Consider the following 26,209-nt stretch of genomic DNA (forward strand, 5'->3'; position numbering starts at 1 on the left):
GGTCAATGCTCCGCGACAGGTCCGGAAGATTATGACAGCGGCGTTTTTGAAAGGGAGTGGAAAGAGAAGAGGATGCATAACTAGCACACGGGTGCACAAGTTCTTAAGCAAGCCGCCAAGAGGGTGGAAGAACGGAAGAGAAACAAATGATGTTGTTTTGAAGCTGGATCTGGCGTGTGGGTTTGAGCACCGATTGGAGAGGACATATGAAACAACTAACGATTTCATATGATCCTTCACGATGGTCAGTTCGTCTGTCCTATGCTCCAACTTTGGAAAACTAGAAGGCATTGTTCCCTTTGAGTATCCGTGTGGGGCAGATCTTAAAACCAGGTCACCACAGAAAGAGCGTCAGAGCAAGAGAACACGGCATCTCTTGGGCAGAATGCCAAGACTGTTCAACAACGTACGGTCTCGATAACCAAGGCCATCGAAACGTCCAAAGCTCGCGCACAAGACCAAAGCGCTTTTGCCGCGTGCCTACAGAAATCTTCTAAACGGGTGTAAGCCACGAAAAGCCTTGACGAAAGATGAAACCATGAACTCCAGCTTCTAAGTTCAGGCCTGGGCGATCTACAGAGCCCAAAGAGAAAAGGATCTTGCTGAAAAAGTAGACGAAGGGAAAAAAAAGGGCCTATCCACGAAGCCGAGAGAAGGATGATGGTGCCCGCCAGCCTCTGCTTTATCCGTCGACGGGCTGTGCCCTCTCGAAAGCCATAAACCGACCAGTCGAATTCGATCGCTTGTGAATGCGTGGCAAACGCTTCAGCACTGATGTGCATAGGTCTTCTCGTCCGTACGCCTTCGCGATCTCACCCAGCTAAATACAGAACAAACGTCCGGGATGCATTTGGCGTGCAAGGTGGATATTTCTTTCCTGAAGTTGCCACATCTCTCGTGAAGCTTCTGCTGAGTTAGGCGGGCCTCCAGGATGTGCGGCTCCTTTGGTAGAAACAGCGGAACGTCATCTGTTGATCATGGCGACAACGAGTGGAACGACATGCATGCTCTGGCATTTCGAGCCTGCCAATGAATGAGAACACGCACTGATCTATTTCTGCTCTGTGTTCAAAGGACAGGCGAACGCTCGTTCGCGCCACCGAAAAAAAATCCTAACGAGGTTCTTTTCGAGACCTCTGCTGTGCAGCAAAAGATAATGGAAGTGGACCTTCTTTGCTCAGGACACTCAGGAAGGCCAATTTTAATCAGCTGCTGTCGGGTGAGCAAGACAAGACGTGCAACTGGTCCTGTGCGGCTACCATAGCTTATACAAGGAAAAAGCGCCAACCAAGTTCAAAAATCAGCGGACCAAAAAAAAAAAAAAAAAAAAAGAGCAGCGAAGTGGCTCGACGGCTAGAGCTGCCACTGTGGTATCCTCGAGCACAGTTCTCGGACCATTTTCCTGTTGGCCCTCGGCAGAGAGGCACAAATGCATTGCGAAACCGGTGTCCTGGTAAAACAGAGCAAATCCAACTCAACTTGGTTGCGGCTGCGATGAAGAGGGAACAGAGAACTGGACCTGAACTGAAGGAGGATTCATGAACATTCCTCGACATAAAGCCAGATCGACCACTATAAATAGAAGCGCAGGTTGCACCTGCGCAGGTCGAGCATCCTTCGACCTCCTTGCGTTCGTCGAATTGGGAGACAATTCTCAAGGGAAATTCCGACCTGCGTTTCTGATTCTGATTTCAAAATTTCGTTGGCATGCTGAAGCACTAGGTACATCATTGCCGGGAGACTGATTTACAGAAATGGCCCTGAATCACTAGAGCGAAACCATAAGGCGAGAGAAGCCATGCGGCCCAACGTTTGCGATGGTTGGGAATCTGCAAAAAAGGGAGTGCTCTGCGGAGGCTAGCGTTGGATTTTCAATTCGTTATAGCTAAAGTAGGAATTGAACGAGCAGCCACTACCGAGACATCTCGTTTTTTCTCTCCCCCCATTTGTGTGATTTGTACTGCTTCACACATGATTGATAGCTGCCACCTTTAGTCGAAAGAGGGCGGGACTGGTATCTTGCCTGTGCTGTTGAGGTCATAATATATCTGGATCTGAACATTTCCCTCCCTTTTTTTTGTGAAACCCGTCGCCTGCGTGTCCATCCCGTTATCAATGAACGCCTCGCTAGAATTCGTACGAATGACAAAGCCAGAGAAAAGAAGGAGAAAAAAAAACGAGAAAAAGAAATACCAAATGTGGCTGATCATGACCAGACGGGCAAAAGGGAAAGGGCAAACGAGTCTGGTTAAAATTCAAAATCCAAGGGTGGAATTGAGAGCCTGAGAAGAAGAGGCCAGCGCAATACAAGCAAGTTCCTCTCACGGCGACGACTTCGCTCCTGGAACAAGAAGATCAAAAGGACAAAGATATGATACAAATCGGCTTCAAGAGCCAAGGGTCCGCTCTCTTTCGACCTCTTCCCTTGAAGGCAGCGACGCATCGTACGGTCCGTAATGCTGTACCGACGATCCATGTGGCGGATACGGCTGTGCTGCTGGAGGACCCGAATTACTTGTTGGTCTCGAGGGTGGGAAACCGGTGCTTTGCGGGGTCGTCGTCGCCGGCTGCTGTTGTTGCTGCAGTGGCTGCCCAGAGGTCTGAGGAAAAGGAGGAGGGCTATGTTGATTGTTACCGTTGTGGTGATAAGGTTGCAGGTTCGGATCGTGGTTTCCGTTTGCAGCGTGATGCTCGGCAGCCGTCAGGCCCTCCAAGGCCAGTGCTCGCGGGTCTCTGTCGAATGCAAGCGAAGCGCCACCGTTGTGTTGGTGCTGCTCGCCACCAGAACCCCCGCCGAGAGCCTGCAAAAGCTGAACAGAAGCGTGATCAGTGGGCCGAAGGCCGACGCTAGGCTCACGGTCACGAGGTTCTATGTCCATGCCAGCCGTTGGTGGAATGGGAACTTTTCCCTTCTCCGGGCCCCACAGCTCGCTTTCGCGCACGTCGCGCCATGAGCATTTTGCGTGCTTCTTCGTACAGCCCGCGCAGGCGGTCAGATTCTTGATGCAGTCCATGTGCAACCTCCTGCACCGGTCGCAAGGCGGCAGCACACGATCACCTTTCTTCAAGGCCTCCATGCGCGACACCATCTCAGCACGGTACGGGCCGTCGTTCTCATTCTTCACTTCCTTGATCACGCCTGCGGTAGCTGAAGATTGAGGCACGGAGAAAGCGTGGACAGAAATGTTGTCGCCGTACGTGTGTGGGGACGGCTGTTGTTTGAACTTGGACACGTGAGCGTTGAAGCCTCGATCGGGAGTGGCTGCGGCACCACTCCCGCCGTAGCCGTTGTAATGCGACTCGCGCGGATGAATGTCGCGGTATTGACCCGACGAAGATGAGGACTGCTGATGGACGGAGGCGGTGCTCGCCCGGTGCGAGTGTGACGCGCCAGCTCCCGCTGCGGAGAAGCGGCGTGGATCTCCATTCAGAGAGCCGTAACGCTCGGCGTCTCTGCGCTCTTTCTCTGCCTGGGTGAAGAACTTGCTGAGCAGTTCTGAGCGCGTGGCTGCGGATGCGCCAGTCTTGCTGTACTCTGCAGGCCGGCCATTGGAATCGCTGTACGGAGACTGGGCCGGGATAGGGACACCGCTGCCATTGAGCACCGAAGGGCTGGTGCCTCGTATCACGGGTCCTGGCTCGTTTGCTCTGCGCTCGAGGATAGCCTGTCGTCGCCCGTTGATGCGATGCTTCAGCTGTCGTGTACGTGCAGCGACTACAAGAGTGATCATGCTGGTCAGCGACATCAGGTTTGAAAAGCACGTGTAAACGTTCACGTATCGGTCCACATGAAACGATACACAAAGGGGCGGGAGGAAACAGCTGAACGGTCCTTACCTTGGTCGGCCAAGTGGCTTATGCTGGTGAGGTTCTTGTCGAGGATCTCGAGGGTGCCCAGCTCCTTCTCTTCGTCCTCAACAATGGGCTGTGGCGGGATCAGCTTCTGCGGCATGCCGCTGCTAATGAGCATGAAGTCTTCCTCGCTGATCTGGACGCGGCACTGCTTGGTGTGGATCTGGCAGACGCGCATGCCCTCGCTCATCTGGCCGAGCACAAACTGCTCGGGCTTCGTCCTGGCGAACTCGACGACATCCAGCCAGGTGACGGTATTGCCGTCCTTGCCGTGGTTCTTGAGGATCTTGGGCGGACCATCGAACAGCCTTTCGAAGCGCTTGATGAGGATGGGCCCCAGCGGGCGGGCGCCGAGATTGCACGCCATGGACTCGTGGCGCTCCAGCACGCCCTGGTACTCGCTCAGGATGTGCAGGATGGAGGGCAGCGAGTCCTCGGTGGAGATGAGCGGCAGGTCATCCTCGTAGGCACGCGCGAGATAGTTGATGGCCAGGTGCGTGTTCGTCGTCTTCGGCGTCTTCTGGGCAGCAGGCGGAGGATCGGACGGGGTGCGCTTGCGCTTCAATTCGTGGGCGGCGTGCTGAGCTGCGGTGGCGCCTGCCACAGAATCGTCGGGAGCAGAGACAGGCGCGCTTCCGGCAGGCACGGCGGAAGCATCTGCAGGAGCGGACGCGGCACCAACGACGACGACAGCGGCCGAAGCAGACGTGTCGCCGTGCGCTGGCGCAGCAGCGTTCATGGTCCTGGGCGGCGGGCGGAGAGGAGATGCGGCGATCAAAGGCTCGACGGGAGCGGGAGCGACACAGGAATGCGCGCAAACCAAGGGGAGGAAAAGAACAAGGAGCGCAGGCGCAGGGCGAAGATGGGGGGAGGCGAGGAGGGAAGGGATCGAGCCACGTCGAAGCCAACGAGGGCAGAGCGACAGATTGAAGGCGAGCGAAGAGGCGAGAAGAGCAAAGCTGCGAGGAGGAGAGGAGGAGAGGAAACGGGGATGGTGCTGGGTGGAAATCTAGAACTTTGAGGGGGGAGGAGTGAGCGGGCGGACGGGGGAGCGGAAACGGGGAGGGGGTGGGAGGGCTCAAGGCTGCGGTACTGCAGCGGCTGCAGCGCGCGAAAAAAAGGAAGCTGTTGCGCTTGGGCTGGGTGGGGATGTGTCGACGGTCAGTGTCGACGACGGCGTGCGCTGGCTCCACTGCGGGAGCCGGGCTTGAGGGGAGTGGCGCTCGGCGTCTCGGCAGCGTGGACGCCTGGAGACAGGGCGGGTTGGCGCGTGCTGCGACTCACCAGCGCTGCCTCTGTTGCACGGAGTGCGGTGGCCGCTGCCGTCCCTCCGGGCATGCCGTGCTGCTGGTCCTGTCTGCCACGGCGCCCCGACGGCTCTGGCGCTTCCACCGGTTGGCGACGGTTGGGCGAGCCGGCTGGCGGGGCAGAGGGCAGACGACGGGCCTGGCCAACGACGTTGGGCGGGCGGGCGAGGAGGCGCTGATTGGATGGGACCACGCGTCGGCCGCAAGGGGGCGGAGCGGAGGCGGCGCCAGTGCCGGACCGGACGGGAGGCGAGAGGAGGAGGGAAGGGAAGACAAACAGTCGCCGGCCAAGCACGCCGCCTGCTGCGCTTGCTCTCGACCGCTTGTCACGCTGGGCAAAAAGCGGCGCCGACACAGCCAAACTCTCCTTCGCAGGATCCAACTCCAGCAAGCCCGTGCAGGATCAGGACAGAGCGCGCCCGCACCAACCCGCGCGCAGGCAGGAGGCGGCCCGGGACAGTCATCGTGCCTGCCATCGCGCCTGCCATCGCACTTCCAATCGCCCTTGCCATCGCACTTGCCAAAGCACTTGCCCTCGCCCCGTCGCCCACGGTCCAGCCGCACCGCCCCGCGGCAGGTGCAACCCAGGTGATCGCTGCACACACGCACTTGCCCCGAACGGTGCATTGCTGCTCCTCGGAGCTGCCTGGCCAATCATCGCACCTTCTCAGGCTCTGTGCCCGACTCCAGTCACCCACTCCCCCCCTCGCGACTTCCTGCTCCAAGCGTCGTTCCTGCTCCTTCGCCCGCTCCGTTGTCTTTCTTTCTGTCTTCCTCAGTCTCGCCTCCTGCCGCTGTCGCTGCGGGCGGCCGCATTTCGACTGCCGAAGAGGAGGACAGGCCGGGTGCGAGCGCGAGGACGAGGACGGGGACGCCGACTGCTGTGCTTGTCTGCATGGCCCGTTCCCGCTGAATCTGCTGGAAGACCAACCGGTACTCCACATTGTCATCACTGGAAACACGCACGACAACGTGACAGCTCGCGTCGAAGGCAGCAGAAACAGAGAAGCAACCGCCTCGCCACGCTGCTTTTTCTCCGCATGCACGATATGCCACTCCGTCCGCGGCCCCTGCTTGCCATCCGGATTCCCGACCTGTCAGCGCACGTACGCACGGCGCCGTTCTTTGTGTAACGCCTCTGAGAGTCTGCGCTGATGTCGTTGACCATCACCCAAACCCCACGCTCAGCCTGGACGCGTCGTGCCGTCCTGCAGCCATTTTCATCATTCTCATTGGTACCAGAAATGCACGTGAAATTGGATCGTCCATTGCTATCGCGCCCGTTCCCTCATTGTCGTCAACGTGAGAACAGCACCCCGTGGCTTGCCCTTTCTTTGAGCTTTTCTTTTCTTTTTTTTTCCTTTTTTCTTTTTTTTTTTTCAGCTTTACAAGTATCCTGTACCCTATTTTGAGTACACCTGGGGTCTTTGGTTTTCATAAACGAGGACCTGTCGCCAGCTGATTCCATACAGGTGTTCGACTTCGCTGTCGCACAGTTGTACCAGGCCTTCCCCGTCATCTGCTCCCCCTCGGATTCAGCTCCCCGCCATCACTATCCATGTGAGAGCAGGAACCCTCCGTCTGCTTTGATCTGGACAGACAGAGCTTCTTGCTTCGACACCCATCACTTGCGTCTAGCTGGTATATGGTTGAAATGATCCCCATTCATTCCTTTCGTATGTTAGATAAGTGCTTGTCCTCGGTCGCCAAGCGTTTCTTACTACCGAACCGTTCGTCGCCCGGTGCAGCGCAAACCCCGAATCCCGGATCACGTGGTATTGGTCGGTAGTAAGGCTCGAAGTTGACGCGAGCTGCAATATGGCCGGGAAGCATATCAGACTGCTAGAGCGCTCTTGGATGCAGTCCTAAGCAACCTGTATCAACTCTCTCAAGCACCTATTCCAAAGAAATCTTGACATGGAGCAGAAGAAGAGAGCAAGTGTCCTGACATCCCATGGACTTGTTCGATGCTCCCACGCTAACCCTAGGTCTTTCTTAGGCTATCATCATAGGAGGCGGCCCGGCTGGATTGCTCGCCGCTCTACGATTGACGCAGCACAATGACATGGCCACCATTGTTTATGAAATACGCCCCGAACCGACAACCTTAGGAGGGGCCATCGGCATACCGTCCAATGGCTTGCGCCTGCTGGCTCGACTTGGCTTGTACGATGCCTTGCTTGAAAGGGGCTGTCTAACCCCAGAAATCGTCATGCATTCGCTGGATGGGAGCGAGCTTGGGAAATTAGCCATGGTGTCCTGGAGCGAGCAGAAGACAGGCTTTGGCTATCTCCGCATCCAAAGGACTGCCGTCATGGACGTTCTATTGGAGGCTGCAAGCAAGGCCGGCATACCCGTCGTCTTCGGGAAAAGCATCAAGGCCATAGATGAGGACGACATCTCCGTCACGGCAACATTCAGCGACGGAACCTCTGACTCGGCCGACTTCATGATCGGAGCCGACGGTATCCATTCGGCCGTTCGTAGGCTTTATATCGATCCAAGCATCACGCCGAAATACACGGGAATCGCCAACCTGTACGCTTTAGTTTCGACCAAGTCGTTGCGAAAAGAGGCCTCTGAATTGAGGAACCTTAACCCCACCCTCACCGAGGACGGTCTTTTTGCCATTAGCCCCTGCACTCCAGATGGCCAATTGCTTTATTGGTTCTTTTCACGCGAGCTTCCTCCCCCAGCCACTGGCGACGATAGGGATGGATGGGAACATCGCGGTAAGGAGGAAGTGGATTCCGTCAAGGCGACCGTACTGGGTCTGCTGGGCCAGTCTCAGTCAAAATGGACCATCATGCTCAAGGACATTGTAAAGAGCACCGACACGGTCCGCTTCTATCCCGTCTACCACATCCCTCCGGGCGTGATGTGGCACAGGGGCCGATGCTTGCTGATTGGGGACGCGGCGCACGCGATGCCCCCGCACGCCAGTCAGGGTGTCTCCATGGCCTCTGAAGATGTCATCATGCTGTCCAAGCTTCTGCGAGACTTCTCTCATCTTCCATACACTCGCATCTTCGAGCGCTACGAGGAGAAACGAAGGCCTCGAACGGAGAAGTTCCTCACCACGGCGCAAAGGAATGGCACGGTTCGGAAAAAGGTGTCGCCCATCAAGCTTCGCTTCTACGAATACGCCGTCTGGGCCGCCCTCGGCCTGTACAGGATGTCGGGAATAGGCAAGCTTGGGATCAATCAGAAGGACCTGGTGTATGATCCAGAAGACGAGGCATTCTGACGTGAATCGCGAGCTTCTGTCGCGACCGTGTTTTGTATTAGTATATTTCCATCTCAATATCTATTTCTCACGGCAGAAACCTGCGTTTTCTTTCTCTTTCCTCTTTTTCTTTTTTCTGCATCCGCTTTTTCTATCTCCTTTTCTTCTTTCTCCTCTTTCCATCGCCCGTCTCGATGGAGTTCAGCACAAAATACGTCTACCTTTGCGCATGTGCACGCAACATATAGATTGCTTCTCCTCGTTTCTGCCGTGGAGCGCGCCCAACGCACATGCTCCCCAGTGGAAGCGCCATCTCTCCTGCAAAAGTCCTACGTTCCATCAGCCTACTCGAAGGGGACTGCTGGACCCCGCAGACCTTGGAGAGGTTACCAGGACGAGATCGTTCCAGGGATTCTTCGAATCGCTTCTCGGGCCTTCTTGTATACAACCTGCAGGCCACACGGGACTCGGTTTCATGAGTGTACCACTCGATTGATCCGAAAGCCGAAACCCCGAAAGACGTGCAGGACACGTAAATGGCAATATCTAATTTTGGACCTTTGCATATACATACGTGCATACATATATATATATATGTATATATATACAAGTGTTTTACTTGAAAACTTCCTCTTCTTTGATACCAGGGTTAGTCTTTAAAGACTTCGTGTCTTCGAGAAACCTATCGATTCAGCATCTTGATCTCTTTTTTGTGTAATTGGCCATGAAGCATCGAGGAGTTTTCCCCGACGTCATCGGACTCTCCTACTCCTGTGGAGCGCTCCAAGGCCAAACCACCGAAACCTTCACCTTTGAATACGAGCAAGGGCATGAAATCAGATTCTCCATTGGAAACCTAGAGATCGGTCGCGTCGCAAAGGCAAAGGATCTGATCACAGTGTCTGATCTCGTCCCGCCAGACACAGAGATGTTTGATCCAAAATTAGTAAATCGCGCAAGGCTTTTGTACAGTCTCACTCCAGGACAAGGATTCGAAACACCCATCGTGATCGATGAGAAGGTGAGGACTCTCCTCTCCTTCTTTTGGCCCTTCTCAGATTGAAGTTGAGCAACGTTTCGCTAATTAACGAAGGTGAGAGAGTCCATCCGCCGAAGCAGCCCACATATCAATCTGGATTCTTCACGCCTCTCTGATCTAGATCAATACCTCGATCAAATCTGCGTCGAACTGAACCTGACACCGAAATCCGTATCCCATGTGCGAAATCATCTGCGCAGGGAAGCAGCAGGGTTCAAAGTTGTTCGAGACATTAAGATACCGACGGAAGGAGGCGATTATGTTTTGGGCGACGCCTATCTGCCATTGCGACACCAATGCGGCCAAAGGTACCCGGTGCTCGTCAGCTGCACGCTTTACGGCAGACGCGTTTTCCACTCCGGGCCGGACCTCGAGAACAAAAGTGAGATTTTGGCGTTTGAAAAAGCCGAAGATGACTGGCATTCCACAAGTGGCGACGTGCCTCTTGAGATACCGAGAGGTTCCTGGGGAGACGCCTGGAACCGCCAAAGGAGATTTGAAAACATCGCCTCGTTCAACACGTTCTCGTACGTTCCACACGGTTACGCTATGCTCAAAATCGATCCTTCGGGAGTATCGCAGACACCTGGAGCCCGAGGCGTCCCTGGCCAGATCGTTGCGGATTTCTATGCAGCCGTTGAATGGGCTGCGGATCAGCCCTGGAGCAACGGAAACGTTGCTCTTGTCGGAAGCTCATACGGAGCGAACACCCAATGGGCAGTGGCAAGTTTAAGACCGAAGGGACTGAAATGCTTTGTTCCTTATGCAAGTATGACAGCGCGTGTCACTTGAGATGATGAAGTGATGCTGACAACGTGTTGTAAAATAGCGGATATCGACACGTATCGCGATGCGGTCTATCCCGGTGGAGTTCCGGCTTCCAAGTATATAACGGACTGGTTTTCTCGCGTCCAGAAATCGTCCCCCAAATGGAAAGACCACGTGAACATCAGCGAGCTGATGAAAGCGCATCCATTTTATGAGCCGCTCTGGGATCTTGTGAGCGCCAAAACGGACCAGACTGAGCTGCCTTGTTTCTTGGCGGCTTCGCAAATATTTATCATCCACGGCCGCGGCGCTTACGAGGCTTGGAGGGCTCGAGATCCTGAGAACACGCATTTGCAGCTCGTCGACTGCAACTACTATCCGTGGCCCAGCCGGGAGGCCTCGGGAAAGATCCTCCAGTTTCTCAACAAGCACTTGAAAGGATGGGACACCCAGCTGGAAAGAGTGGGCGTGCAAGTGCGACTAGGTTGGAAGGCCTGGTACTGGAGAAAAGAACGCAACTGGCCAGTTCCGGGCACGGTCTACACGAAATGGCACCTCACCTCTGCCTCGACACTATCGACGACACCTTCAGCCCAACCCGAGAAGACGTGGACATACTCTTCTAAGACTCCAAAAGCAGGCAAATCGGGACTGAGCTTCTTCTCCGACCCGTTCGTTGAGGATGTGGACTTGGCCGGGCACTTCGCAGCCACGCTCAGCATATCGTCTTCGACGGAGGATGCAGACGTGGTCGTCACCATATGGGCTGTCGACGCCCACGGCGACATAGTTCCGTATGGTTCTGCAGGCCAGCCCGAGCCGATCGCGAAGGGCTTTCTCCGCGCAAGCCACCGAAAGCTCGATGCTCAAAAAACGCTTCCTGAGCGGCCGTGGCATACGCACACCAAGGCGGACAATCAGCCGCTGCGTCCTGGAGAGGTGCTGGAGCTCCAGATCGAGATGTTTCCTGCTGCTGCCAGGGTCCGATTGGGATGGAAGCTACGCGTCGATGTGACTCCTTCCGAGAGCCAGCCCGACATCAAAGGCTACGAGCCTCTGGACATGCGGGAATGGTACGGCGAAGGCCATGATGAAGCGCAGAATGCACTTCATATCGGAGCCGGTCGCCAAAATTTTGTTCTCTGCCCTGTTGTACCTATTCGCGAAGAATATCCGAACATCGTCATGTAGAGGTGGAGCATCACGAAATAGAAAAATTTGCAGAAAATAAAAACGGGGGAAACAGTATTTAAATAAAAGGTCTCTTATGTTAGATTTGATAAAATCATTATTCATTTAAGCTGTGTTTGTTTGTTTTTTTCTGTTTTGGGAAATTACTGCAACTACGTGGGGAACGAACGGCGCCGTTGATTAACTGATAGATTTCACAACCCGAAATTTCGTATATGGCTAGGTGATATGGGGATGTGAGAGCTGTTGGATTCATACTACATGCAAGAAAGGAAGAGATAACTCTTGTGTTCCTAGATAAAGTAGAGAGCGTACAAGGTAAGGAGGGTGATCCAATCTCACGTCATAGAACGACGTTTTGCCCGGATTCTTCTCGTGATGGCCAAAGTGCGGTAACACTAGCGATAATTACCACTTTCAGCAGAGACAGACAGCCATACCGGTGTTTCGGAGAATGAGCACAGATTGTGCAGAGCTGCGACAGTTAAAATATCCACAGGCAAATTTCAGCGTCTTTGACACTTTTATGTATGCTAACCACAGTCGGTGCCCATTCTTACATGGGTATTGTCAAACATCGATTTGATCCTCTCCTCTCAATCGTAATCATGTGTTTGTCGATCATCCAAGGCGCGGCTCATGTTGCGTACGTGCATTCATCTTATTCCCGGTCTTTGGGCACCGTCCAATATAACTTGCTCAAAACGATCCCTACTTCTGTGTACCGCCTGCTAATATTTATAAGTTGCGATAGACGATGCGAAAATACAAGCCCTTTGACACAGACAGGCTTTCCGTGATCAAATAATAATTGCACATCTCATTTTGTCCAGATTCACCACAAAATTTCCCAGAACGAGTTCAGATCAGATCCTTGAAAGAAGTCGATGTAGCTCGACGAAGACAAATCCAATTCAGACATGGGATTATCAACCGCATCCCAGAATTCGTCCTGTGCCGTATCGTTCAGTATCATTGGACAATTTGATTCTTCACCGTGATTGAACCCAACATACCTGATCCTTGCTTACTCCGGACTTTGTTCTTTCTTGCAAACCATCTGATGCTTGCATCATGGATGGCTCTGCCCTGTTCTCTTTACCGGCGATGAATTGACGAGCCATCTCAGCTATTTCGGCAGCAGCGGTACTTCTAACAACTCCGTCTGTGCAGAATTCCAACCGATTAAAGTAGCCTGCCACAATTCCCAATAAAGAAAGGAATTTGCCCGTTTCGGCATGAGCTGGATTGTTGATAACGAAGTCGAAGAGAACAAAACAAGCCGAAATTGGCATCACGACCAGGTACCTTATGATGATTAGCATGAATATGCAGATACGAGGGTGAATTTTTACCAATTTGGCATTGTAGGGTGAATATCGATGTGTGTCGTAAGTTCGATGACGTTACGAGCAGAATCACAGGCGAGACTGCGGTATTTCGCTAGTCTCTGCTGCTTAGAAGTATAAGTCAGCGAGCCAAGTCTGCTCAAGGCCATGACGATGCTATAATAACGATAGCGCAGTCGCAAAGAGGCGTTCAAGCATAAGCTGTTATTGAAATCCATCGGTCTGAAAGGATAGTCTGGATTAAACAATCTTGGGAGGGTGCTCTTCCATCCTTCGACTTCCTCGATCAACTTGTCAATGGCGCCATGTATAGTCTCATGACTGAGCGTCGTCGCACTGATTGTAAAAAGCGACCCGTATGTTATCGACAAAAGGCGAGCAAATCGCGCCATCGCCAGAAAATAATCGAAGCCTCCACACAATGGGTCCAGGCTGCCGGGAAAGGCGATACCAATATCTTCGTCGTCCAGAATCTGTCTAGTTAACATCAAAATCCTCTAGTAGAGCCTGAGGCACGTACTGAGGCGCGATAGCATACGAATGATGACAATTTCTCCAAGATGTACACCAACCAGAATGCTCTTGCGCATTGTGCTGCATCTTCGCCATTTCGCACTGGCCGATTGTATCGAAGATATACCGCCATCCTCGCAGCCTCGGTGATAAGCATGTTTCCGTACCGAATACAGGACACACTTTGGGCAAAAACGGCCTAGAAAGAATAATCAATCGCAGTCCCAGAAGAAATAGGGTCGAATTACCATCGCGACCAGTGCCTAGGAGATTTCAGTTCATGAATGCAACAGGAAGAGTTGATTTGAATAGCTTACTTGAAGGCTGAGAAGTCCTTCCGTTCGCATTACAATTCGTGGCAAACAAGTGAGGGAAACCCGGAATAGTTTCTGTGCTAGGCAGTTTTCAAGCTTGAAACTGTCACCTCCCTCATACTGACACCCAATAGCCAATACAGCATAGTATAAAGCGAAAAGCGATGGGCTAGTATCGAATATGCTCTCTGCTCCATGTTCGAAAATGTTCGTTTCGAATTGTCTTCGATCAAGAAATGGGTACGAAGGATGTGCAGATTTAAAGAAGGCTATGGCAAATTTATCAGACGGAGACATTGAGATTAGGTCGAAATATACTGGCCTTCAATATAAGAATTTGCTAGCTCGGGAGACAGTTTCACGAAATCAGTAGTCTCCTTGCTCTCTCCGTCCAAACTGCCGGGTGGATGTATTGGCTCAATGAATGATTTAACGCAATTTGATATGTTTTCCATAGCTTGCTGGAACCTATTATGTCCTAAACGAGCGGTTATGGAGTCGATTCTGCTCTCAGAAAAAAAGGCCAATCCTGAGCTTCCAACTTAATTGACGTCAGCCGAAATATACCGTACTTAAATCTTCAATGTCTACACCCACCATAGATGTTATGAGACTAGACATGGGACTATTAAAACCATGAACTTGGATAGGGCTTATCTCTATCATACCTTCACTAGCGAAGCCTCGGTAGACCCACGACTACTGGAGCGATAACCACGCAGAACCATATCTACATAAGTAGTTGGACATTCTACAGACTGATGCTGGTGGTCAGTCAGTATTTGTGGGGTCTCCGGCTTGATGATATTCTTGGAGAACGTCGTATATTTGATTGATTGAGCTGTAGCGTCTACAGCATGGACAGTAGAGAGCGGTTTGACATTGTCTGTTTTTTCTAGCATACGTTCAACGCTGTTCTCGGTAGCCACAAAAGCTGGTTACACTCTACCTGGGACATCTTTCCCCAGAGGAAGCCTTGCTCGCCTTTGCCTCCTTCTACGACTGAAGTGGCACAGAGAACCTCGCTTCTACAATGATTGAATCCAGTCAATCACTCAAGTGTACTTGACTCATGTCGCTTAGATAGACTCACGGCACAGTTGTCACAGCCCTTGGATCCGGAGCTTTGTGAACCTGAGCTCTGGTCACTGATTCTTCTCGTGAACTGTCTAGGATAAAACCTACTGATGCAGCGGACTTTTCGCAACTGACATTCATCGCACGTCTTGTAAAGCATCTCCATCGTGAACGAACACGAGACCAGAACTTTCCCAACAGCGCATCTTGTTTTTGTTGAATAGATCACTCCGGTAGATATTTGGAAATGAAGCACCACCCCCTGGATTTTCATGTACGGGAGCTCCGTGCTGCGACGCCAACTGCGGTCGGGACTTGGAAAAGGCCGAGCCCGAACGCCCCCTTTCCCGAATCCCGAATGCGAAGCCAACGATCTGGTGATTCTCCTTTCCCGCTTGACACTTTGCTTTCGAAACATGATTTGCAAATGTTGTTTATAGTTCGCTTTGGGGTACGTATTGCTCGTCCATCACAATCTAGTTTACGACGAACGAGACAATGTCGAACTGGTGAAGGCAACTACTCTAGTAAAATGGAAAGAAATTACCGCAATCGTGATGTCACTCCTGAAATCTCAGCTATTAATTGCTGAAACAATCGCTGCCTGATCGAATTCATACCCACGATTTTTCTATCCTTCTTTTCGTCAAAGCGGCTGTAGCGGATCAGTATTCATGAATCACATCCCCTTGAGAAAGTAGTTTCAGGCCTTGGCATTCTTGGTACTTGTCCTTGCTCAAAGTGAGGAGAACCCTCTAAAAGGATTCTCCATAATTGACATAGCATCGTTGATTGAAATAGACGTACATCGATGGTTCTTGCGTTGTTGGTTTTTTTGGTTTTGTTTTGTTTTGCAGTGCTTCAAGACTATTAACAATCCTCCTCCACGTCATATGCGAGAAGGTTCTGACCGAAACCCAGCTTGGACAAACCTACGATGTTGTAAGATCCGAGCACAGCTGTTAGTACGTACTGTCGCAAACGATGCTGCCACTGTGGAACTTCCTGCGCGCGTTGGCTCTTGCTTCGGCGGTCTTGAGAATTTGATTGATCCTCCGTCGTCTCCTCTCTTCAAATGTTTCGACCATTCTGAGAACGTTCGAACCCGAAGTCTTCAGTAGATTCGCGAGAAGGAAGACATCCTCGAGAGCCATTGAATATCCTTGGCCGGCGTGAGGTGGCATTGCGTGTGCAGCGTCGCCGAGAAGCAGAACTCGACCCTTGAACCATTTCCCTCCTGAAGGCAACTTATAGTTTGGAAAGAATTTGATCACGCTCGTTTTGCGCAACACCTCCTTTACCCCACTGATCCACCTGTTATTCGACTCTCCAAGCGTTGACTTCATCTCTTCAACTTGAGTCTTTCTCCGTTCTTCCCATCCATCAACTGCGTCCTCGTCCCGAGGGAGGTTTACTTCACGGGAGAAGAACCAGAAGATTGGATCTCGAACTGCATTCGCCGGCATCAACACAAGACTGCCATCTCGGGTCATTGTGACATTTATGGTACCCACTTCATTGATGAAGCTTGGTAGGTTAAATGTAGATACGATTGAACCGATATTTGATATGCCAGTGTAAACCGGGATGCAAGACGGGTCGACAAACTTCGTCCTGACCGCAGAATGTATTCCATCACAACCTAATAGAAAGTCACATTCGGAGCTTGTGTCGTCGGAAAAGTAAATCTTGACACGATCGTCAACTTCTTCAATCCTTTCAAGTCGTTTTCCGTAGATTATTGAGATGCTGGCTCTCCTAGCAGCGTTCAACAAGACATCCATCAGGTCACCTCGCTTAATCCTAATGTAGCTGAATCCTATCCTTTTTTCAGCCCAACTGACAAGGTCCATTTCGCCAATGACTCTTCCTCGCGTGGAATGCAGTACAACACTCCGTGTGAAGATGGATACGGCTATGATCTCGTTGTAAAGCCCTAGGCGGCTTAAGAGTCTCAATCCATTCGAAGGGATACCGATCGCTCCGCCAAGTAGTGATTTAGACTCATCACGAAGCTCGTAGATGACAGGTGAAATGTCTGTTACCTGTTTGATCCGAAGTGCTGCAGATAAACCAGCTGGACCTGCGCCGATGATAATGACCTGGGATTGTCAGATGTAGCTTTGACTGCTTAAAAGTTTCTGTGTACGAGGTGCTGCGTTGGATTACCTTCGCAACTGCTTTTTCATGCGAAAGGAAGAGTTCACCCACCTTTTCAGGAATCGTCATCATCAAAGTCTGGAAAGGATATCGAACTTACGCCTTATGATTTAAACTGAGGCGCGCATAAGGCAACTCGTGTTGGTATTTTATATAATTAAATTCCCCATTCTTTGCGGGTCATTCACACTCGGCTTTCGGTCTACTTGGACTTCACATGAGCATTCCAACCTTTGCCAAAAACTAGAATCCTCTTTTGCAATTCCAGCCGACGTATTATGTTTGATCTCTACATCATTGATTTGCTCTCAACAAATACAGAATGTATTGAACATAGAATAATTACTGAAATTAACAACTGACGCGGAAATATGCGGAATTTGCGAGCAATTTGCATTCCAATCCGGTTCAGTGGCAAGGACTGAGCAAAAGAGCTATTTGAATCCATAAAGCACGTTTATTTCCTTATGTGGCTTAGCAATGTTAAATCTGAACCTTCCCCGTCTTCGTGTCTCGTGCCGTGGATGTGAGGGTATGTACTTGCGACTTGAGAATTATCGTCCGAGCAACGATCTTCGCCGCGTCCTGCCCCGAAATGGTTCTGTTCAAGCGTGCTTCCGGTTCGTTCTATCAAAGTTGTGGCAGACTGAAGGATATGACGAAAGAATTTTCTAAGCGTAATTAGACAACCAATGGTGATGCCGACTCCACATTCCACCGAGCTCCATAATAATAGCCACCCTGTATGTCCTTTGGGAGCACTGATAAGCTAGTTTCATAAAAGTATATTGCACCTGCGGGCCTCTATTACTCACGGAAAAAGTCGAGTTGGAACGAGGTAAGGTCATTGATCCAAATCATGCGAACCGCAGTAGCCGTAAAGCTTCTGTACGATGTATGGAATTAGACACGCGTTGTTATTCTTGTGGTAATCGAAGTAATTTCGGGTGATACTCACAGAGCAACCAAACCAAACAAAAAGGTCAGAACAATCTTCTCGCGAAACGAGAGCTGGGTCCTCCACGTGGTAGGGATTGATATGATGACAAGGATAGCATCAGTAGCTAGATTTATTGAAGAGTGCACATAGTTGAGCATAATGGATGCCTTAGGAGCTATACATTTACCAGAAAGACTGTTTAGAAAAATAGTTTGAGCGCTCTTTGGAACACCACACTGGAAAATAATCCAAGTGGTATGAAACGCGCCAAAAATAATTGTCAGCGCGAGAGAAACCTCGAGTATAAGTCGTTGTCGTCGTGACTGGACTAGTCGCCAGAACAGAATGATCAGAGACGCTTTGAAAAAAACAACCGTGACCATATAAAAGATCTCGGACGTGATACATATCTGATCGCGTCAGCGTCAGCGTCTTCGTCTTGAATTTAAAGTAAAGTCGTACGAACGTTAACAAGATTTAAGAAGTCTCCATAGCGAAGGCTTCCCTTTGCGACGTTGACGACTATGGCAATTCCGAGCCCGTTTGTAACGGTGTATGTTAACTAAAGGAATATAAGGATTGACGATGCAATCGAACGAGTTACCTGCACCTACGGCAGCGGCAATAATCATCGTGTCATCCCAGCCCCACACATTAATAATTTTCGATCGAGTCCAGCATCGTAGGAATACACAGATTGTGGTAATGACCCAAAGAGGAATCAAAACGATCAGAAACAGATTGGCGTTAGGCAGTTGCGGGATTTCGATTTCAGAATCCATGGAGATAAAGCAGTCAAAGGATTCTAAAGTCTTCAAATCCTGTGGAGCCAATTTGGGACGGCACCAAATATATAGGGCTCACATCCCGGAGCCATTTTCCCCAGTTCCCGATCAGTCTCTGGATGGCTGAAGACTCGTCTTCATTGAAATACTAAGAGCTGTGACTCTTGGAACCCAAGGAGTCACAGCCCAAATAGCCACAAAAGCCCAGTCTGACCTCGCTTAAGTAGCTGGAAACTGTCAACATTGCCTATCAGAGGTGAGATTCGGGATTCGGATTTTACAGAGAGGTTCCCGCCAAGGGCTTTTGCGGGGAAAAGAGTTGGGATGTGTCTTTGGCTATTGAGACAACCATGAAATTCAGCATGAATGGTTTCATGTAGTACGTCACAACATTTGCAGACACGATTCATGAGCCTTTAACCGAGGGGCAGAGAGGATGCTTCTGTGCGGAAGTGAGTGGATAGTTACACACAGTTGCTGTTCATGGTAGAACTGGCAAACTAAGGCAACAAACCCTAACCCTAATTAGACGTCACAGCTGCGCGCGTCTGAAAACATTTTGCTCCGTAATTACTCGCCAAAGAGCTTCTCTACGCGCCAACGACTTACAACCGGCGAACAACCTACTCGCGCAACTTCGCTCCCCGCATACCGAGAAAATTTTCGCCATGTCAGAGCGTGGAAACGTCCGTGGAGGAAGTAATGGTGGCCACCGTAACCGAGGCGGCGAGCGAGGAAGAGGTGGCGGTCGAGGTGGCTCTGCCGCAGCAGGCAGCGGAGAGCAGAAAGAGAGGCCCAAGAAGGAGAATATCATTGACTTGAACCGTTTCATGGATAAGCAACTTAGGATCAAGTTCAATGGCGGCCGAGAAGGTGCGTCGACGCTTGTGGCCCTCATCTCTTTCCCCGCCTTTCGTTTTTGCCACTCTACTAGCGATAGCAGAGAACGCTGACTTGACGTCGGAATAGTCGTGGGCGTGCTAAAGGGATTCGATCAACTTATGAATCTTGTGTTAGACGAAGTAGAAGAATACATGCGTGGTAAGTTGAGTTGTCAGACAAGAGCCGGAAGGACGTCACACTAAAGCATGTTTGCACACAGACGACGAGGGCAACGAGGAGACGAGACCGCTTGGTTTGGTGGTCGCACGTGGCACACTACTCACTATGATCTCGCCTGTGGACGGAAGTGAGGAGATCGAAAACCCATTTCTACAAAACGAGGACGAGTGAGCAATCTCAGACCGAAGAACGGTAACGGGCCAGCAGGGGTCCGTGGCACAGGGGATGAAGGCATCGTCCTGTAGTTGATGCGCTAAAGAGCAACATAAAGACATCACGAGCCACCGCTCTCCGAGGCTCCTTTGCGGCTTGGTTGACTCTTCACGACGTTATGACGGCTGAGCTTTCAAGAGAACCGAGAGTCTTAGGATTGAGGAACGTACCATTCTGGCATCGTTTACAGAATGACGAAGTCTATGAAGCTTGCTCGAACATGGGCGTTCCAATGACATGCCGCATCGCTGTACGCAGCTTGAAATGGGAGTAGACCAAACAAGTGCGAAAGTCACCTCATTAATATCGCACTCTACTGAGGTTTCTACCGAATCATCGAAAACTCTAATCCAATCCCTTGATTGCCGCCTGGAATTCCAATTGTTCAACTTAAGCGACTATTGCAGCCAGTTTCTATATTTTTCACTCAGGCCTTAACCATCTTGCTCGTCCGTTGCGTCGTCGCGCTATATCACTGCATTCACCCGTCATGTGTCTTGATTCGTGCTCGTCCCGCCTGTCTTTTCTCGCAAAGGCCTTGTGAATGCCATTGAAGGCTCGCCTTCAATGGCAGTAAGACTGTAAATCTAAATTGCGGCTTCGACCCTGTTCAATATGATTCCAACGTGACTCTCAAGGCTAGCGGCGCCCGAAAAGAAGAAATTGAGCATTGACTCATCTCACTCAAAGCAGCCTCTGTCGAGCCCTGCGCCGATAGGGCTCGGCTACGTCGAACTTGAAGTCGGGCTTGCGCCCAACCTCTAAATTCAATTGTCGCTCCGTGTCTGTTGCTGGACCTTACTGACCGGGCCCGAGTATCTTTGGCTCATGTCTTGCTCTTATCACTTAGTGACATACCTGACAGGGAAGGAAGCCAAGGATTTTGTGCAACTGCATCTTCATTTGCTCCGGGATAAATGACGGTTCTAAGCGAGGACCTGGTCGAGGGCACAACGCGTGAAAACATCTGAATTATCAAGACGCATCGGCAAGAGTGACATTTTCTCTCAGGCCACTGCCCTCAAAATCTCGCAGACATCATCTATGATACGTATACAGGCAAATCAGTACCTGCTCTTGATATAATATTTCAGGAGAGCCTTGACTTGCAACAATTACCTATACGTGACTGCTTTTGCATTAGATCGTCAGACATCCTGCCATGTCCACCGTCAAGATAAAACAATAAATATCCGCATATTAATAACAGGCCAGACTATTCACTTGATTTGAACGTGATCATACATCGAGATCTCATGCTTTCGCGACTGAGAAGCACGCGGTCCATAAAGCTATCCCACTACAGGTGCAACCGTCATCCGCTTCAGCACTGAGTTTCAAGTTGCCAATAAAGCCTACATTTTGGTTGGTCATAAACCGATAGTTGCATCTAATCGATTGCGAAATTTTGTGTCCTCCTCCGAATTTGCTTCCCGAATAGATAGATAGGGATGCCCAAACACATCAAGGCTCCAATGATTCCAGCACAAATGTTAAAGGCACCTGCATAACCCTCTTTTTGAACGAAAGAAATGGTTCCGTACGAGATCCCAAAGCCGATAAATCCTCGACAGGAGCAAATGAGAACGAGGGCTGCGTCGACACGTTGAGGATATCTGCGCTTGTTAGCGATCGAATTGGGGCGATTACGGTCTGAACCTACGCGTCCATGCAGTAAACGAAGGACGAAACCACGACGCCAACAAATCCAAAGTATTCAAAGTTCAAAGTCACGGCAATTCCAGCCCATGTCCAATTATCCGGGTCTTGAGCGGTTCTGCCATAGATGACAGTGGATATGAGGATAGATACCGTCGGGATAATCAACGCAAGTAACCGATACTCGGGCTAAAAATGGTCAGAGGTTTTTGCTTTCAAGGTGTCAAGGAGTACAACTCACCTCACTGATTCCTCTATTACGTTTGCTTAGTAACTTCACCGTCAAATCGCTGAGCCAGCCGCAGACAATTGGCACAGCAACCGCTGTCGCAACCTGACCAGCGAAAACATATCCAAGAGCATCAAAGCTCCACAAGTATGGTGGCTGGACAAGTATGCCAGCAAATAAAGCCGACATGAGAACATAAATGCCAAGTGCGGCCGAGTTGACGAGAATCAACCAGAAAATGTTAGGGAAGAAAAAGACTTGGGACATCTGCTTAAAGCAATCCATAGTGAGCCAGAAGTCCGAATATCCGGCCCACGGCCGCATGTCACGCAGAAAGCTTCGCGGACGGTAATTGACATTATCCATTACACGTTTCGTATGCGTCGTCACGGGGACGAGGGTACCATCTTCCGAAGGCAGGCCGGCACCCGTCAGAGCAGAGGCTGAACGGTCGTACTTGGTCTCTTTGACAAAGACGGTGCTAAGCACAGCGATGGCGCCACTAACGGAGCCGAAAATCCCATACCACCAGCGCCATCCGAGATGCGGGTTAGACGCTATATATGGGCTAGCAACGATCAAGGCTGCAGTTCCCACTGTCTGTAGAGCGCAAAAGCAAGCTATGACTTGGCCGCGTTGATGTAGATAGAAGACCTCTTGGACGATGATTGGACACAACGCCTCCGCAGTACCGGCAGCAACGGACATGATGTCGCGACCTCCGATGTGCGAGTTAAGACTCTTGCTCTTTGCGCACCACAGACACCCGAAAGCGAGCAAGATTGTCGAGAGTAGATATACGGGCCGTCGTCCGACGGCGTGCGCCACGGGAATCGAGATAAGATTTCCAACTCCCATGAAAAATACAGGCCAAGTGACGAGATCATTTGTCTTCGGATCCATATTGTACGAAGCTTTGACAGCGGGAAGAAATGCACTCATACCGCTGGTCATGAGGTTGCCAGTAGCAGCATACAGTCCAACAAGAATCAGAATGATGCATTTGTGCCATGTCGGTAAGTTCAGCGGGTCTGGCTCAAACATCAGCACAGAGTTTATAGCAGCATTTTAAAGTGGGCATTGGCCACATACCATTGGGATCATTGCTTGGTGTTGGCACTAACACGACGGCTGAATTGTCGATGAGCTTGACCGTACCCACGATTGCCCTATCCGTTATATCAGACGATTCGACATCGTCGACGTGGGCTTTAGACGTGAACTTGTCCTCCATCATAATTCCTCAACTTTTGCAGAAGAGAAGAGCATGTAGCGCTAGCTCTTATATAAAGGCAATCATCATCCTTGCTCAATGAGAGCGAACATGGCCTTTATCAACATCTCGACAGTATACCGCTCTCGATGGAATTTCAATGCTGTGGATGTTAGCGAGCCCGCACTCGCCCGCTCCAGCGAATCAAACAGATGGCAAAGCAGTCCAAAGAGCGAACATCGGGTTTCCAAGCGGAGACCACCCGCAAACATGGCCCAAGCGTACTTTGCGGGGATGAGATCCAGATTTTATGCATTGCGGCTCGTGTTCCCTCCACATACCGGGTTGCTCGACCATTCAACTAGATTATGCCTGCCCAGCAAACCAGCTGAATGCCCGACCCCATTGCCAAACCTAGGACGCCAGGTTTTGCTTTGTAGCCTTGTCGGCTTAGTTGCGAGCAAATAAACCTCTTTCTCACTTCGAAGACCACGTTGCAGAGCAACTCTCGAAGTATATGATGCTACGTCTGCCAAGTCCATTCATAATAAATGGCGTCTGAAGCGATACGGGAGTCCCAGAGGGTCTCTCGTACATGTGTGGAGTGTAGCAGGCGAAAGATCAAGTGTGACAAGAAAATACCCTGTGCGCCTTGTATCCGTCGAAACCTCGCGCACGAATGCAGACGGCCGATCACCAGGGTAAGAGGACAGCTGCAAGTGTGGGTCGGCACTTACGATAAATATGCGGTCATGTTAACGAGAGACTCAGAGGGTCAGAGAACGTGGAAAGTCCTGGCTCGCTTGATGATGATACCCTCAGTGCACTGCTAAAGGAGCGCTCCGCACTGCGCTCACAGATCGCACAATTAGAAGTCGCTCTCGCTCTGTCGAAGCCTTCAGCGTCACATGAAGCAAGAACGGTTGAAGACTCCTCTCAGCCTGAGTTTGAGGAGCTTGTCCCAGCTTTGGAGCAATTTGATCTCGACCCGAAATTCGATTCAAACGCAAATCCTGTATTGCAGCAACTGTGGACCCCGGGTAATGACCCATTATATATGCTTCTGCCAACAAGATCTGCAAGCCGCACGTTGGTAGAGTTTGCACTAACGACATTCGGATGGCTCCATTGCGCTGTTAGAGCAGATTGCTTTCTAGAGCAACATGAGAACTTTTGGAACCACCTTGAAGCTGGCCATACTGTTGAGGAGGAACAGAGGCCTTGGTTATCGCTTTGGCTCTCGCTTCTCTCAGTTGGTCTGATGTATATCAGTGCCGATGACATACCTGATCAGACGGATCTGCCAAGAGATATCATTTCGGAACCGGCTGATAAGATAGCTTATGCTGTCGACGTTTCTCGTATGTGGTACGAATCAGCGTTGCAAGAGCTGCATCGATCTAGTTTTCTGAGGAAACCCACAATTGAGTCCATCCAAACAATCCTTGTGTTGACTTTATGCAACAGTAATAACGGTGAACACCAGCAGGAGTGGGTATTGCTTGGTGCATGCATTAATATGGCTCGCTCCCTAGATATGCATAGACTGGGAAGTGAGCAGTCGTTTTCTAACGACCTCTCTACGAGGCCAGTGTGGGCTACACCAGCGAACAGGGAGCTTGGCAGACGCATGTGGTGGAACCTGGTCATATGCGACTGGTATGTGTATGAAGAATACGATTTATGCTGTTGTCAAAATATCACGAGACTGACATTAATCTGTAGGCTAGGTCCGTGGTCTCGACCACCTTCCATTTCACCAGCCTCGTTTTGCTGTTCGATTTCTGGAAACGGTAGATTTGACCACGAAGTACTGCCATCCTCTTCAAGTGGCGGTACATCTTCCAGTCCTTCGCCGGTACAGTATCTGACCGTCATGGCGAGGCTAGCTTACATCTTCTACATTTACTTCAAAGCCAACGCAACGCGAACAGCGATGAAAACAACCAAAGCCCTTGATGAAATTGACGCAGTCCGCAGAAGCCTCCCATTGCACCTTTCCCCACACTTTCCGGCAAATAGCGATGACTTCGAATGGGAGAAGCAGCACCCGTGGGTCACCTTCCAACGTTATCAGATCTCTGTGGTGATCGACTTCATGGTCCTTGCCACTGCTCGTTCGCTTGCTATTGCAAGGCACATCGAAGATAAGCAGAAATATCGTACAATTGCTACTGCTGCCGCTCGACGGTTATTGCTGAGTTTCACCGGCACGGCGCCTCGGTTTTTTAAGCTACTGTGGTCATCCTCCGCTTCCGCAGTTGCAGCAGGTATATTTTTAACGCTTGATTACCTCATATCTCAGAGCATGAACGAGCCAAAGTCCGCCCAATATCTGAACGAATTGCTTGCGTTAATTCAAAGTGCAATTTCTATCATGCGCCAGAACTCGGTGGTCACTGTTCATGCTGAAAATGGAGTGACAATCTTGCTCGAGCTCTGCAATATCTGTCAGCAGTGGCCACAGACTCCGCTTGGAACTGAGTCACTTTCTTTACAGTCTCTACTATCTTACGTCAAAAACAAAGCGAGAGATGAGCCCGGTCCAGATCTGAGTCATGCGAGCTTTGTTCTTACTGATATGCTTTCTCCTTGGCCTTCGGGTTCCGAAGAACATTTCGGATCTTCACAAGGGTTCAGATTAGGATTTGACTTTGATTCTCAAGTTTCTATGTATAGTACAGATTCTATGCTGAACACCGGGGAATTCTAGTGCAATTAAAACGAGATAGGATGGGAAGATGGGAAGGATTGATCACACACAACAATTTCATGCGAACCATTCTAATATGGTTTGATCCCCGCAAGTTTTAACAACTTGTCGGTCAATTCAGGCTTCTCCAATGGCTCCATTCTTTCCAAAGGATCCAGCTTCCCATCAACCATATGCTTTCCCTGTGAATGAATGTTGATGTGGGGCCAATGAGTTGTGGCCTCCCACCGCTCAAATATTTCTTTCTTCTTCTGCAAATCCTCCGGTGACGCCAGTGCTACCGGGGTATAACACGCGTATATGATGGTACGTATCACGTCTGTCTTTGGGTATACCGCGTAATGCATTTGTCTCGAGTCCCACAAGATCAAGTCCCCTGGCTCAGCGCACACTTTGACAAGTTTACATCCTTGATCCTCGTACCACTTGAGATCTTCTTCCTGGAAGGGATAGAAATCGTAATGAAGCGCTGCAAGAGGTCCTTTCGTCCTATCCGGTGGGAACTGCTTGAAGAATTTTTCGAAAAGCGCCGCGGAACCTTGCATGACAACCAGTCCTCCGTCATCTGGGCCCGCCTCGGAGAGATTGATTATGCCTTG

General features: G+C 50.6%; 7 protein-coding genes across 13 annotated transcripts; 3 read left to right on the top strand and 4 right to left on the bottom strand.

Moving 5' to 3' along the window:
* Positions 1-1,827: 1,827 nt before the first annotated feature.
* PV09_04222 (uncharacterized protein) lies at positions 1,828-4,832 on the bottom strand. The gene is made up of 2 exons (XM_016357533.1): positions 3,838-4,832; positions 1,828-3,715 (listed from the first exon to the last, which is right to left on the bottom strand). The coding sequence occupies exons 1-2, from the start codon at positions 4,589-4,591 to the stop codon at positions 2,388-2,390; spliced, it is 2,082 nt and encodes a 693-aa protein (XP_016214937.1). The 5' UTR covers positions 4,592-4,832; the 3' UTR covers positions 1,828-2,387.
* A 1,576-nt stretch (positions 4,833-6,408) lies between these two features.
* Positions 6,409-8,490, top strand: PV09_04223 (uncharacterized protein). The gene is made up of 2 exons (XM_016357534.1): positions 6,409-7,094; positions 7,159-8,490. The coding sequence occupies exons 1-2, from the start codon at positions 7,077-7,079 to the stop codon at positions 8,404-8,406; spliced, it is 1,266 nt and encodes a 421-aa protein (XP_016214938.1). The 5' UTR covers positions 6,409-7,076; the 3' UTR covers positions 8,407-8,490.
* A 3,123-nt stretch (positions 8,491-11,613) lies between these two features.
* PV09_04224 lies at positions 11,614-14,863 on the bottom strand. 7 transcript variants are annotated; one of them, XM_016357535.1, is made up of 12 exons: positions 14,745-14,863; positions 14,653-14,693; positions 14,509-14,587; positions 14,228-14,454; positions 14,157-14,172; positions 13,882-14,100; positions 13,563-13,828; positions 13,494-13,508; positions 13,253-13,444; positions 12,739-13,205; positions 12,400-12,691; positions 11,614-12,335 (listed from the first exon to the last, which is right to left on the bottom strand). In XM_016357535.1, the coding sequence occupies exons 1-12, from the start codon at positions 14,800-14,802 to the stop codon at positions 12,219-12,221; spliced, it is 1,989 nt and encodes a 662-aa protein (XP_016214939.1). In that variant the 5' UTR covers positions 14,803-14,863; the 3' UTR covers positions 11,614-12,218. The 7 variants fall into 7 exon arrangements, with proteins under 7 accessions (XP_016214939.1, XP_016214941.1, XP_016214942.1 ...); XM_016357537.1 differs by having other exon boundaries at positions 14,509-14,693; XM_016357538.1 differs by lacking the exon at positions 14,745-14,863 and having other exon boundaries at positions 14,653-14,733.
* A 643-nt stretch (positions 14,864-15,506) lies between these two features.
* On the bottom strand, positions 15,507-16,865 carry PV09_04225 (uncharacterized protein; the record flags this gene model as incomplete). The annotated part of the gene is made up of 3 exons (XM_016357542.1): positions 15,507-15,568; positions 15,610-16,738; positions 16,806-16,865. The coding sequence occupies 3 exons, from the start codon at positions 16,863-16,865 to the stop codon at positions 15,507-15,509; spliced, it is 1,251 nt and encodes a 416-aa protein (XP_016214946.1).
* Positions 16,866-19,050: 2,185 nt separating this feature from the next.
* PV09_04226 (uncharacterized protein) lies at positions 19,051-20,266 on the top strand. Its single transcript, XM_016357543.1, has 3 exons — positions 19,051-19,394; positions 19,491-19,562; positions 19,624-20,266. The coding sequence occupies exons 1-3, from the start codon at positions 19,190-19,192 to the stop codon at positions 19,752-19,754; spliced, it is 408 nt and encodes a 135-aa protein (XP_016214947.1). The 5' UTR covers positions 19,051-19,189; the 3' UTR covers positions 19,755-20,266.
* A 723-nt stretch (positions 20,267-20,989) lies between these two features.
* PV09_04227 (uncharacterized protein) lies at positions 20,990-22,544 on the bottom strand (the record flags this gene model as incomplete). Its single annotated transcript, XM_016357544.1, has 3 exons — positions 20,990-21,412; positions 21,460-21,644; positions 21,697-22,544. Coding segments are annotated over 3 exons (1,259 nt in total), but the record flags the coding sequence as incomplete, so codon positions are not given.
* A 464-nt stretch (positions 22,545-23,008) lies between these two features.
* PV09_04228 (uncharacterized protein) lies at positions 23,009-25,610 on the top strand (the record flags this gene model as incomplete). The annotated part of the gene is made up of 3 exons (XM_016357545.1): positions 23,009-23,178; positions 23,669-24,556; positions 24,623-25,610. 3 exons carry the CDS (start codon positions 23,009-23,011, stop codon positions 25,608-25,610), a joined length of 2,046 nt encoding a protein of 681 aa, XP_016214949.1.
* Between the last annotated feature and the right edge of the window lie 599 nt (positions 25,611-26,209).

Source organism: Verruconis gallopava (genome assembly GCF_000836295.1).
Source record: "Verruconis gallopava strain CBS 43764 unplaced genomic scaffold supercont1.11, whole genome shotgun sequence".
Lineage (NCBI taxonomy): Eukaryota > Fungi > Ascomycota > Dothideomycetes > Venturiales > Sympoventuriaceae > Verruconis > Verruconis gallopava.

Bases quoted from the DNA above. Each gene is read 5' to 3' on its own strand.
- PV09_04222 (XM_016357533.1), bottom strand. From the start codon at position 4,591: ATGAACGCTGCTGCGCCAGCGCACGGCGACACGTCTGCTTCGGCCGCT. The intron at 3,716-3,837 runs GTAAGGACCGTT...TCACTCTTGTAG, and splicing joins AAGCCACTTGGCCGACCAAG to TCGCTGCACGTACACGACAG.
- PV09_04224 (XM_016357535.1), bottom strand. From the start codon at position 14,802: ATGGAGATGCTTTACAAGACGTGCGATGAATGTCAGTTGCGAAAAGTC. The intron at 14,455-14,508 runs GTAGAGTGTAAC...AACGTATGCTAG, and splicing joins TCTGGGGAAAGATGTCCCAG to AAAAAACAGACAATGTCAAA. The intron at 12,336-12,399 runs GTATGTTGGGTT...GATACGGCACAG, and splicing joins CCGGAGTAAGCAAGGATCAG to GACGAATTCTGGGATGCGGT.
- PV09_04226 (XM_016357543.1), top strand. From the start codon at position 19,190: ATGTCAGAGCGTGGAAACGTCCGTGGAGGAAGTAATGGTGGCCACCGT. The intron at 19,395-19,490 runs GTGCGTCGACGC...ACGTCGGAATAG, and splicing joins GTTCAATGGCGGCCGAGAAG to TCGTGGGCGTGCTAAAGGGA. The intron at 19,563-19,623 runs GTAAGTTGAGTT...GTTTGCACACAG, and splicing joins AGTAGAAGAATACATGCGTG to ACGACGAGGGCAACGAGGAG.